This window comes from Vicia villosa, linkage group LG5 (genome assembly GCF_029867415.1).
Source record: "Vicia villosa cultivar HV-30 ecotype Madison, WI linkage group LG5, Vvil1.0, whole genome shotgun sequence".
NCBI lineage: Eukaryota > Viridiplantae > Streptophyta > Magnoliopsida > Fabales > Fabaceae > Vicia > Vicia villosa.
Window position 1 is genome coordinate 152,300,132 of NC_081184.1, and position 14,531 is coordinate 152,314,662.

Below are 14,531 nucleotides of genomic sequence, written 5' to 3' on the forward strand. Positions count from 1 at the left end.
ATTGGGCTTGTTGAAGGCAACTAACAAAGTGTTTAAAGAGATTAAAGAAGGTCTGAAGTTGTATTTACACTTATTGGATCAGTTGACACTGATAAGTCAGGGGAAAAATAGATTTTAAATTAGGTGATGATGGGATTATGATATTTCACGATATGATTTGTGTGTCAGATGTATTAGAACTTAAAAAAATGATTTTGGATTAAGGTCATACGAGTAATTTGAATATTTATTCACGAGCTACAAAGATGTATCAAGACATTACAAGAATTTTTAATGGCCAAATATGAAAAAGGATGTCGCTGAGTTTGTGTATCCTTACTTAGTTTGTCAAAACCCCAAGACAGAACATTAGAAACCGTCTGAATTGATGCAAACTTTGAGTATCTCTGAGTGAAAGTGGAATATTATCTCTATGGATTTTATGATGGGTTTTCCTAGAACCATTTAAGGGTATGATTTTATCTGGGTCATAGTGGATAGGTTGGTAAAATCAGTTCATTTTATCTCGGTTAATATCACTTACCCATTGAAGAAGTTGGCTGAGATTTATATACGTGAAATAGTGGTATTGCATGGATTTTCATCTAGCATAGTTTTGGATATAGATCCTAGAATCACGTCAAGGTTTTGAGAAATTTTGCATAAAGCAATGGAAACCAAGTTAAGATTGAGTTATACATATCATTCACAAACGGACGATTGGACAGAAAGGACTATTCAATCCTTAAAAGATGTTTTAAGAGTGTGTGTTTTGGAACTAGGAGGTAGTTGGGATAGTTATTTATCATTGATTGAATTCACCTATAATAATAATTTTTATTCTAGTATTGGGATGAGGTCTTTTGAAGCGTTATATGGTAGAAGATGTAGAATACCTTTATGTTAGTAAAAGATGTAGAACACCTTATGTTGGTAGAACACCTTTATATTTTTAGACCTAAAATATTTAAACTATTTCTTAATTTCCTCATTATCATAATCTTTATGAGGTTTATTTACAAAAACGACATCAACAATCATTTTAGAAATAAAAGGTCAATCTTCAATTGCAAGTCATTATTGGAAATCAATAGTCATAAGATGCATGTACATACCATCCTTCCGATATGCGTAATTTTCTTATATAAATATGGGAGTTCTTTTGTATGCATCATTTGGATCATTTTTAACCATGTTCAAAACTGTTGAGGTCGTGACCTTGATCAAAAGATCGGGGTTCTTAATTGTCACTGGTTGAGAATATGGTGGCACAATAGTCTGAAAGGAGGGTTAAATAGACTATTTGACTTTTGAAAGATACAAAACAGGGTTCTTAAGAGAAAATTAAATCAACTAAAACTTTTGAAAATATTCGCGATTTGAAGACTTATGCTCATCGAATTAAGGATTACAAAACAATAATGATGATCTATAGAAATTTTGCACTTAATCTATCTAAGTTCAAATTGAGAGATTTAAATATATTTAGATTAAATTCTTATTCGAGAGGTAGTTCTACTTTGACTTAGACTTATGAATCAAATACTCTAGGAAAAAAAAAAAACCTAAATCATGTAAAACTATCAAAGTAAACTAACACAAAACATACAAGATCTAATGCTTAAAGTGGAGATAGAAGAACAATGCACAAATATTTATATTACTTAGATTGTTTTTCGTCTTCAAATGACATCTTCTCCAGTCTCTGATGGATATTGATCAGAAGTTCATTTTTCACTAATTCACTTTTGGTTGCAAATTTTTTTGGTACAAAATGAAATTACATAAAATATGCATAATATGTTTAACACTTAAGACAACTATTCATATTTCTTGATTTGCTTCGATCTACACACAACTCACAAAACTTGTTGTTAAGATTCATTTCTTAATCTTAACTCAATCACCTTTAAACTTTTAAGATCTTCAGATTTACTTTTAGCATTAGTACTTTAAACTCTATTCAAAATCACTTGAAATAGATCCTAAAATGAATATGAGAAAATAAAAAATTCTAAACTTTTTGAGCAGAGCCGGCCCAATCAGACAGAAAGTCCGTTCTAATTTAAAAAATGGACCCAAATTTTTTTAAAAAATACAATTATAATAAATAAAAATGGCACATATAAAATATAATTATGTATTAATAAAGTAAATTTAATTATAATTATCTGAACTTTGATCAATCTCATTTTTTGATTGTATTGAATTTTTATTATAATATTTTTTTGATTTATTAAATTTTTTTATATCAATTTATATATTTATTAATATTAATAAAAAAAAAAAGGACTTTTCAAAAATTTGGGTCCTGTTTTGGAGAAAAACCTTCTTTTTTTTTTCCTTTGAGAATCATTAACAGATTTTCAATAACAATTTTCTTGCTTGAACAAGCTATCACTCTTTAAGTTGAACATTATTCATTTTAAAGATGAAGTTTTGAAGTTTGAAAAAAATAAATTCTCATAATAAAAAAAATCTCAATTAAATAAATGACATAAAAAATATTTATACGTGTTTGAAAAATGACATAAAATTAGTGTAAAAAGTTCTTATGATTCAAGTCACGATCATGTACAATCATGTACAATGAACTGAATCAAACAATGAAGTGAATCAAATCAAGCATAAAAAATTGGAAATAATCATTTTATGCATAAATTTTTTTTTTAACCTAGAGTGAGTGTAGGATTTGTTTGAGGATTTCAAATACGATAAGTTTGGGTAAAGACAAGGTATAAAACAAGACATCCTCAAGGAGCTATTTCACCTAGTTTGATCCATCAATATAGCCATCTTCGATGATTTTATTGCCTATTGCACCTCCTTTAAATCAAGACACTGATAATTAGCTCAAAATATGTCACAAGTGTTGTTTAAAAGTTATTTGAATGTCTTCAAAACCCAAACCAAAACCGAATCAGAAGTCTTGACCAAAATCAAATTCAAAGTATTTTGTTGAATATTTGTAAGATTACGAAAGGTTAACTAACACCTCCCATTAATCATTGCACTACAACCAAAATCGCAGCTTCCCGTTTTCTAATCAGTGCTGAAAAGTGAAAACTTAATACTATAAACTAACAACAACCCATTTGACTTCAAAGTTCAAATATGCTAGAAAATTCCTTTGACTTCAAAGTTCAAATATGCTAGAAAATTTCTTGCTGTATGTGTTGCGATTGTGAACCTTTACGATGAACATTAAAAAGCAAGGTTTCACAAAAGTAAAACACGTGAGCACGCTCAACTTATACTTATTGATTAGTAGAACTAATCTTGCAAATTTACTCGTTGTTCCAAAGTCAACGTCTTACACTATCTGTTCCGTAATCAAAAGTCGAAGTCGTTTTTGAGAACGTATAAGAAGACCCGTCTTTGAGGACGTACAAGACTACTCTACTCAGGATCTCAAATTTATTAAAGTTAACTCTTAATTAAATCGAACCTCATAAAATATTTATAATAGTTAAATTGTGATTAGACCCAACGTTATTTATTTTTCAATAATTAAACTAGGCTAATTTACACGTGATTTCCAAAGCTAAACACATTTTCGAAAACAATTACCAATAAATATTCAATTCCTGGTGATTAATAGTAGTAGTAGTTATTTTAAGAAATCTCATATAATCAAATTAATTTTTTTGAAAGAACTAGTATGAGATTACCAATCATCTATAAAATGTACTAACATTATAGATTATTCAAAAATATTTTTATTTTTAAAATCATGATTTAGAGTGTTATAATAACCGCAAAAATTAGAATTATATCATGGAAAATTGTGTACTATACATAGTTGAATTGAAAATTTCTAACAAGAAATATATATATATAAGAGCATTTTAATATTTTATGGATAAGGTAAGGATCAGAATCCATGGATAGATCGAGAAGATAAGCAAAAGTTGATGAGGAGAGACAGATCCATCCATCCACAACAGATTACGAAAAGAGGGAAAGGGACAATTGCAATTGACAAGACAAGCCTCTCTCTTGTCCTCTTTTCTGACAAGAAAAATTACCAAATAATCATCGTAAATTACAAGTATAGACTCTAGACACCAATCACATCCCTTATCATAAATTCATCCCACACAATACCTTTTCTCAAAAATTATAGATACAGCTACTCATCAACTAGCAATTCAGGTCTATAACAAACTTTTTGTACATGTGTGTAGTACTTGTATACAACCAATGCTGACGCAAGCATTAACCACATAAATTAATTAATACTAGTAGTATATCATTAATTAATAATTTAGTAGTAACAAAAAAGATGGAGCTAGCAATCAAAATGTTGGATCTTTGTGATTATCATGGATTGAAGAAGTGGTCACCACAATGGCATTTCCAACCTAATGGTTTGTAATTGGAGTATCTGTTGTTAGTAGTACTACCTTGAAAAGATGGAGTAAGCCGTTTCTCCATGGAAGAAGAAGAAGAAGCTTTGGCGAGATGAGGAGGGAGAGAGTCATGGTTTGGTAAAGATGGAACTTGAACCGCCATGCATGGATGACACTCGTTGCATTTGCTGTGACAGCTTGGTGGAATTGAACCTAGTTTGTTTTTCTCCTCGTATAACAGTTCCTGCACATAAAAATGACACACTCATACAGTTTGTTAAACAAGTTTTTTTACATGCATGAAATCATGAGGAAATGATTGAAGAGTGTATATAGAATAGAATGGTTTACCCTTGGTTGGTGAATTGAGCTAGAAGCTGGATGAAGGACATTGTGGAGAAGAAGTATGATAAACAAGGTAGTGGTGGTTGTGAAGAAGTGATATGAGTTGAGTAAAGGCATGAATGCATATTAGGTTATGATGAACCCTTTGAAGTGGGAGAAGAAGAGTGGTGATATTTAATACTATGTTTAAGTGATTAGTGAAGTGAGATCCGAATGTGAGTAATTAAGTTTATCGATTTGTGTTTGTGTTGAGCGTTGTGAAGCAGAGAGAGAGAGAGAGAGGACCCTCCTTGACCAGTGTTATAGGGCTTTGAGAATGGTTAATTAGGTTTATAGAAAACATATTTTTGTGTGTCTCTCTCTCAAAGGCAAGGCAAGAGGTGGTTATATTTGGCATTTATTATGCTATCTAATTTTTGTCTTGGTTTTCTCTCTAACACACTCATCCCTTTGACTACACACTAACTTCATATTTTATCTCCTCAAATTAATTACTTTGACATGTTAGACCTATTCAAATGTATAAGTCAACTTATTCACACATTTTAATAAGTTTAGTTGTAAAAATAATTATTATGAAGTAGACTTTTTAGTTAAGTTTTTTTACGAGTATTGATCTCTTTATTTTTAAAGAGAGATAGAGAATACAATTACTAAAATATTGGTATATAAATATTTATATTCTCAAAATGTGTGATATATAATTTATATAATTTGACTTGTATCTAATGAAAATATTGATAATAATATTCTCTATTTCTTTTGAAAAATGGAGAGAATCTCAACCTGTTTTTTACTTGGATCTTTTAAATAAACATTATGTTAGATTTTAAAAATTGCCTATATTTAATGACACATGCATGTCAAAATCAAATCATGTATCTTGAAAAAGAAATCTATTTAACTACTATATACAACTATAGAAATCTATTCTTCCTCTTACTTGTTAGTAACAATCACTTTTACAATTACAAAATTAAGCACTAGTAGTAGATTGTGAAATTTGGGTGTAAAGTACTAGGAATTAGTTGCCCCCTACTTCAAGTTTTTTATGAGGTTGGAAGAAAGTGAAGTGTTGGTATGTATTTATGACATTTCTTATCATAAATTGAACTCATACGGATGTGGTCCCGTATCATATCTATCTATCTAAGCATAATAAAAACATTGACAAGTACTAAGTCTTGCAATTATTTATGTGCCATTATTCAATTTATCTCCAAAAGAATTACAGTCTTGTCAAAAAAATTCATAAATTTAAATATTAAAGGCTTTAATATCTCTTTTTTTTAGTGCATTGGATAGAATTAAGACATGAAAATTAAATCAAAACAAGATAAGATAGTGAAATAGCTTGTGGAATTGGAGTGTGAGCCATAGATGTTAGTTTATTCATTTAATATTAGAGGGTCGAGAGGTAGAATTAAAAACAGAATGATGATAAAATTTATACTTTTTAATTATTTGAATTGTGTTGTTATTCAAGAGACTAAATTTCCTGTGATATCTGATTATCTAGTTCAGTCGCTTTGAATTTTTTTTCTATAAGTGGACTTTTTAACCCACGCTAGGTAATAGTGGTTGTCTTATTTCAATTTGGTGTAGCTTGAGAGAAGTGTCACTCTTCTCTTTCTTGGGTCCGAGTTCTCTTGGAGTTTGTTTTGACTAGGGTGCCTCAAAGTTGATTTGCTTCATGGTCAATATCTATTCCAAGTCCTTGTTGGCTGAGAAAAAATGTATATGGCACGATTTTTGTTTGTGTAAGTCTGACTTTAGAGGTAAAATTTGATGTGCCCTAGGGAATTTCAATTTGACTTGCTCTCCTTGTGATAGGGGATGTTGTCACGACTTCTCTAACTCCTCTAGTTCTGGAGAGTGTATTGCTTTTTCCTCCTTCATCTCTTGGATGGAATTGTTGGAACTTCCTTTGTTTGGTATGAAGTTTACCTAGTTTCGAGTTTCGACCTAATGAGGGCTCATAGTAAACTCTGTCAGATTCTAATTTCTGATGGTTGGAGGGGTTGTTGGGACACAATTTCTAAACGGCCTTTCCTATAGATGTTTCAAATCATTTTTTTTCATTATGAAGTATGACAATCATTTATGGGGCCCTAAATTGTTTTGGGTCAATAATCATTGACTGTCTCACCCGGACTATCCTAAGTTGGTTCTTATTTTTTTAGTCATTTTTCCCAATCAGGGTTGGAAGGTCTTTGTCTTAATGAAAAAGCTTATACTCTTAAAGTTACTATTAAAGGTTGGAACAATTAGGTTTTTGGCAATTTTGACTTCTAAATTGAGTCTTGTATAGTTGTGGTTAACAATATGGACTTACACGCCGACCAAAGGACCTTATCTGATGAGGAAGTGGGAAATAGGTCAAAAGCCTCCCTTGTTTATGGGTTTTGCTTACGACAAAGGATACTCAATTGTCTCAAAGATCGAGAGTTCAGTGGCTCAAGGAAGAAAATGCTAATTTAGTTTTTTTTTCATGCTTCGATTAAGAGCGAAAGCATAAGGATTTTGATCTTAGCTCCCGAGGTGGTTGAGATCCATCAGAAGGTCTTTAATTATTTCTCTGGATGATTTAAAGATTTGATGGTTGATCGACCTCGTCTTGACAGGTGCCTTTTAGGTCCATCTCATTAGAAGATAATTTGAGCTTAACCTCCTCATTCCCCTTTGATGAGCTTGATCGAGTTGTCTCAATGTGATGGAACAAAAGTCCTGGTCCCGGTGAGTTTAACTTCTCTTTTTTTCAAAAGATTTTGGAATTTGATGATGGAATGGACTATGTTTTCTAAGTTTCATCATTTTGCATCAATACCTCATAGTTTTGCTTCCTATTTTGTAACTCTTATCCCCAAGGTTGAAAAACCATCTCTGTTGGGAGATCTTTTCCCTATTTTTCTTGTAGGATCTCTTTATAAGTTTGTATAAAATGTTATAGCCAACAGACTGGGTATGGTTATGGATAAGTTAATCTCTCATAACCAGACGACTTTCTTAAAAGGGAGAATGTTGATTGATGGAGTTATGGTTGTTAATGTCACGGTTTACTTAGCAAAGCGTTATAAGAAGTCTTGTTTCATCTTTAATGTTGACTTTGTGAATGCATATAATGTGATTAGCTAGAACTTACTGGAATATATGCTTATTAGATTTGACTTCAATGATAAGTGGAAGTCCTAGATTAGAGCATGTATGTTTTCTAGTAACTTGGTTCTGTTGGTCAATGGCTCCCCAATTTAAGAGATTAAGATTCAAATGGTACAAAAACAAGGTTACCTTTTAGCTTTTTTCCTCTTTCTCCTTATGGTATACGGTTTTAGTCGTTTAGTTAAGAGGGAAATTGAATTATCCCTTATCTCTAGGTTTAAAATCAGTACCTCCAATTCAAAAATGTTCTATCTCTAGTATGAAGATGATACCTTATTCTTAACAGATCCATCAGTGGAGAATTTGTGGGTCATTAGAGCTATCTTAAGAAGTTTTATGCTAGTTTCTGGTCTTGGGGTTAATTTTCATAAAAGTAGCTTGATTGGAATTAATGTTGACCCCTCCTTATTATAAGTAGTGTATAGTTTTATTCATTGCAAGATTGAGTCCCCCTTGTTCAAATATATAAGGTTACTTGTACGATTTAACCCTTGGTTGGAATCTACTTAGGAATCTTGAGTTAATCTAGTGCGAAAAAGACTTATTTCTTGGAATAATATGTATGTTAATCTAGGAGTAGAGTTTCTTGGAATAATATGTTTGTTTGTCATCATCGGATAAACCGGGATTGCCTCAATAAAACTTTTTGCTAGAGTAATTCTTCCTGCCAAAGACAAATGATTTTTCTTCCAACTGCTGAGCTTAGCCGCCACTTGATCCACAGTATATTGGAAGTCCTCCTTATTGAGTCTTTTACCACTTATAGGGACTCCAAGATATTTACTAAAATTTGTGTCTGCCGAAATTTGGACATATTCAGTAACTTTGCCTGCATACTTCTCGAGACAATATTGGAGAAAAGAATGATAGTTTTATCTTGGCTAACTTCCTGACCTGACATTCTGCAGAAAGTATCAAGAGTATTTGTAACACACAATAGTTGTCATCCCGTAGCCTCACCGAATAATAAAAGGTCATCAACAAACATGAGGTGTGACATCTTAATATCGTGCTTTCCAAGCTTAACACCTTTCCACCTGTTCTTATCGACTTCCTCTTCAGTAAGACGTGAAAGCTTATCCATGTAGAGGACAAATAAATACGGTTATATCGGTTCACCCTGCGTAATGCCTTTTTGAGGCTGAAAGAAAGCATTATGGGTTCCATTCCAATTCACATTTGTGTCAACATTAATAACATCGTTCATGATAATATTCATCATTGTTTCTGGGATATTTAACTCTTTCAACGTACGCCGAATAAACTCTCAGCTTAGTTTGTCATAGGCTTTTGAAAGGTAAACTTTAATAGCAAAAAATCATGTATTTCCTTTCTTCATTTCCATAGTATGCACAACCTCACTAGCAATAATAATATTTTCATGAATTATCCTTCCAGGTACAAAACCAGATTGATAAGGGGAAATCAGTCGATCCATCAAATGCTTTAATCTTCCCACAATGATATTGCTCACCACCTTGTAAATAGTATTACACAACGAAATTGGCCTAAATTATGTCACCATAGTTGGATTCTCCACTTTTGGAATCAAACAAATGTTTGTTTGATTTACTTGAGAAATTTCATGTGGTCTCTCCCACACCTTCTGAACAAATGCACAAACATTGCCACCAACCACTCCCAAAGACTTTTGATAAAACCCCGCAGGAAAACCGTCACGCCCTGGCGCCTTCCAAGGTTTCATGTCAAATAAAGCCCTCTGGACCTCCTCATTACTCACTGTTGCCTTCAAATTATTCAGGCCCTCCTCGTGCAACCTGGGAAAAGTAATGCTAGTTTGAAACCAACTGTCCTAATGATTACCTAATGAGAAGAGTTTTTTTTTATAAAAATCATTCACTAGATTTTGAAGACCTTCTCCATCTTCAATTCATCTCCCACTATCATCCTACTATCATCCTTAAGCATGATAATCTTATTTCTCCTCCTCCTGGTAACTGTCTTGAGATGTTAATACCTTGTGTTTCTGTCTCCGTCAGTTAACCATTTTGCCCTCGATCGTTGAAACCACAACAATTATTCTTGCTTCAAGACAGTGTTCAGATCAAAATGCAGCTTCTCTTTAAGTCTCAAAAGGCCTTTAACATTATGGTTTCTATGAATACTCTTTTGTATCCCATTCAATCAAGCCATAATCTCCTTCTTAATGCCTTGAATATAGTTCACAGTACACTTCTTCCATTCCTCAACATTATTTTCAATTCTCTTCATATTAGTATTGATCTCATCATTCAGATTCCAATAAGTTTTAAGTTTGTCGAAGTAATTTCTTCCAACCATCCAAGCACATTCAAAACGAAAAGGTTTAGCCCCCCTCACATTATGAGTACAACTTAACGATGTCAAAATTGGATGATGATGAGAAAAACTCACTCTTGTAAGAACTTCAACATGAGCTTCCGCAAATCTCAGACGCCAATCTTGATTGCTTAAAGCTATATCCAACCTCTCATATATCCTTTGGCCCCCATTATAATTGGGACCCATCCAAGTGAATTTGGGACCACAATCTCCAAGGTCTTGTAAATTGCAAGCACCCATATTTTCTATGAAATTACTACATCTTCTGGTTGAGACTTAAACACCTCCCTTCTTTTCATTGGCAAAGGCAAGATCATTAAAATCTCCAACTACAAGCCACTGCAGTGTTACATTAGCATCCAAATTTTTCAACTGATCCCAAAGCATCTTATTTTTATAGTCATTAGGGTTAGCATACACCAGACTAAAGTTCCACTCTAACCTTTGCTTATTGGCTATTTTAAGATGAATAAATTGTTCATCTTGAAAACACACATTAACATTTAAACTTTCCTCTTTACAAGCCAAGATTATCCCTCCCGCATAACCTGTATTGTTCACCGAAACAAATTTGTGGAAGCCCAAATTATTTAACAGTTTATAAAGCTTCTTTGGATCACATTTTATTTCCATAAAAACAATAATTTCAGATTTATAAATATCATTATAATACTTGCTAAACCTGAAAAATTCTTTCTCAGCAACACCCATACACTTCCACTCTATAATATTGTTGTTTTCAATCATCATTATACAAAATGATAAAAAGAAACATTAAACCCAACATCAACATATATCCGGAGTCTCCTTGACGGCTTCCTCCTCCATCACAGAGGTGCCTTCAAGATTAATCTACCACCTGATTCGAGTCTCATTATCTTATATTTGATCGACACTTAGTAATTATTCTCGATTAATTGTCCTATGTTGAGCAAATTACTTTTCATGCCTGGTATATAAAATACATTAGAAATTACTGACCTTTTGACATCTTCCCTCATAATCAGAACATCACAAACACCTTCAATAGCTAGGGTATTGTCATTTGAAAATTTCACCTTGTTCTTCATTGAGGGATGCATTCTAACAAACCAATCTTTCCTTTTAGCCATGTGTGACGAGCATACTGGGTCCAAGTTCCACTGGTCCTTGAATATATATTCATCTCTCGTTGTGACCATCAGCAACATCTTTTCTTATTCGTGGTTTGCAAGCCTTGCATCAATTTCTTGATTTCTTTTGTTTTTAGGATAATCACTAGAATAATGACCATACTTCTGGAAATTGTAACAATGAATGTGACTCTTGTCAGGTTTTTTTCCACCACCTATTCCTCTACTTGCAACACCATCTTTGTGATTCCTTTGGTTTGAGGGTCTTCTCTGATTTGACAAATTTCCTTCTTGTTGGTTACCTCTGCCATTTGAATGGTTGTAACCTCATCTACCTTTGTTACCGCTCCATCTTTCTTTGTCTTTCTTTTCTTTTGTTGATCGTGCCTGCATAGCTACATCACTTTTTCCTTGCATGCGAATCTTTCAGCCATCATTTGTTCATGAGATTTAAGTGTCCCTTGAAGCTATTCTTTTGACACGCTTAACAAATCTTTCGGTTCTTGGCTACTATCACATGATTGAATTTTGGAGCCAATGACCTCAAGATATTTGCAATAACTGATCTTGATGTCAACACTTCTCCATACATCTTAATTTGATTCACCAATTTCGTAACCCTAATAAAGAAATCATTTACATTTTCACTTTCTTCCATCTGAAGCAATTCATTTGTTCTTTTGTGAGTTTGTAACCTCACCTCTTTCACCTTCTCTGCACCTCCAAACAATTTTCCCATGATGTCTCATGCTTCCTTTGCTAAGTCTAAATCACTAACTTTCTCAAAGTTGTCTGGATCAACGCAATGATGAATTATAAAGAGAGCTTTATGATCTTTCTTCCTCAAATGTGCGACCTTCTATTTATCTGTAACATTCTCGCCAATTGGTGTAACCTTTTATTATCTGTAACATTCCCACAAGAAAACCTTCATCTGCACACCAATTGTAACAATTATCATCTTTTAGGCTTGAAGGATTTGCTAGAAAATATCCGTTCAGATAATTCATCGTGTTATGCTTCTCGAGAATCACAGTCAATGCTCTAGATACCATATGTTGGATTAACCCCAATCTTTGACATAATCTAAATCAATCTTGATGAACAAGAATCATTCTTTCTGATTGATCACTCATTTTGTTCTTCACTCCTCACTCGAGTGTTTCAATCACTCCTTTATAGTAAGATTATTCTGCTACGCAAAGATTATGAGAGAAGATAAACTGAGAGAGAAGAAAGAAAGAGAGAAAATTATGATTTTGGGAGAAAGGGGAAGAAGATGGAATAGAGTGTACAAAGCTTCTCTATGTTTTTCAACTAGAAATTTTACTCAGCCTTTTTCTTCTCTCTTGTTTACAACAATGAAGTACTTTCCTATTTATAGCTGAGTTTGTTTGTTCACCAAACAAACTCTAACTAACTCAGTTGTTACACAACAAATGTTAAGTCTAACATATTTCGACAACTACATACTTCACTAACTATTTGATGTATTCAACTCTCTGTCTAATACAATTAAAGTTACTACAAACTCTGTCAAATATTACTTCAACATAGAATTATATATTCAACAAACAGACGAATTTAAGATCATGCAACTTGCATATATAATCTTTTAAAAATAGGGTGTTGGCAAAACCCCTTATATTAGAGTAAATAGATTTGAATCTTGTTATAATGTTTTTCGTATAAGTTAACTTGAATCAAATCATGCTTGTTTTCTTTTCTCTATTTAAAATGGTTTTTGCAAGTTCTTTATAATGTAATGTTAGAAAACACTAGAGTGGGGTTATAAATTGAGAGCAATTTGTAATTTGAGATACATTTTAAAAAACTTGAATAGAGTAAATTTATCGTGGATTAAGTGAAATTGGAGATTGTCCATTTTAACTATTGAGTTTGATTTGTTATGATTTTTGTATGATTCTTATAAAAACTCATTGATGGTAAATGAAAAGATTGTCCTCTCTCACATATGTCTAGACATTTTTGTAGACATACTGAATTAACAAACAAACATCAATATTAATATATTTTATATGTAAGGCTTACTCTCTTTTGAACCCTAAATTATTTAAAATAGGTTCTCTTTTTTATTTTTATCTATATTATTTGTCTATTTAAAATATCAAAACAATATTTATTAATTTATTTTTTATATTTTTTATTTATCGTATTTTTATCCACCTAACTATTCCATCAACTATTTTTATAAATATATTTTATTATTAAAATTAAGACAATTTCTCATCATATTCTATGAGTTTCTTACGCACCATCGAATTAACTGAAATGAGAGTTTTGGATGACTGAATAGTGGAGTTACGCCATCGTTGCGTTTCTAAGCTCCAGTGTCTTCCGTAGACGCACCTCTGAAAGAGATGAACGTTAGGACATTCCGTAGATGCATATACGGAAGCACCATACATTTTGAAACTAAGGTGCTTCCGTAGATGCATCTACGGAAAAAGTAATTTTTTCTCTTCATTTTCCTGTTTATTTATAAATCATTGTTTATGTATGGATACATAGTAGCTAAGTAGATGTTATCACAATGCAGACATTATGACTCATGGTCCAAATAGGGATATACATGGGAGGAATGTACAACACGCATCCGTGCGGCGTGAACGAGTGCGTGTAGTATCTCAGGTCACTGATGGAGTTGTTGTTCCACCTGATACACCTGCTCCAGTCGGGCCTTCTGCATTTGTCCCAAATGAGTGGCTCTCTACTCCTGTTCCAGTCTCTACACCTGCTCCAGTCGGGCCTTCTCTATCTATCCCAGTAGAGGGGCCTTCCCCGTCTACTACAACAACACGGAGTCCCCGGGATGATGCTAAGGGTTCTTCATAGATGTCACCCCCCGCAGAGGCGTGTGGTGGATGTTATGATTAGGCTGGCACATGAGGCATTTCTATACTGTAGAAATCGTGCCAGGACTGGTGGGACACTTGATGCTAGAAGCAGAGCTAGGAGAGGCCGTGGTGGACGCAGACGCGGAGACGGGGCCAAAGACAGAGGAGAGCAACAGGATGATGTCCGACACACACAATAGTGATGTATTTCTATTTTTATTTTTGTATTTCTTTGATGATGTATGTATGTTACTTATGTTATTTTGATGATGTATTCGACATTATGACCGACATTATTTATACGATGTATGTTTTTTGGTCTATCTACTATTTTCTTTAAAATGCATTACTTTAATTTTATATTTTTCCAATAAAAGTTGAGTTTTGGAGTGAAATGAACATGA

General features: G+C 32.9%; 2 protein-coding genes across 2 annotated transcripts; both read right to left on the reverse strand.

The window, feature by feature from the left end:
• Positions 1-3,932: 3,932 nt before the first annotated feature.
• Positions 3,933-5,084, reverse strand: LOC131607812 (EPIDERMAL PATTERNING FACTOR-like protein 1). The gene is made up of 2 exons (XM_058879770.1): positions 4,683-5,084; positions 3,933-4,575 (listed from the first exon to the last, which is right to left on the reverse strand). Exons 1-2 carry the CDS (start codon positions 4,791-4,793, stop codon positions 4,303-4,305), a joined length of 384 nt encoding a protein of 127 aa, XP_058735753.1. The 5' UTR covers positions 4,794-5,084; the 3' UTR covers positions 3,933-4,302.
• Positions 5,085-9,980: 4,896 nt separating this feature from the next.
• On the reverse strand, positions 9,981-10,397 carry LOC131605755 (uncharacterized). The gene has a single exon (XM_058878075.1). It carries the CDS (start codon positions 10,395-10,397, stop codon positions 9,981-9,983), a length of 417 nt encoding a protein of 138 aa, XP_058734058.1.
• Between the last annotated feature and the right edge of the window lie 4,134 nt (positions 10,398-14,531).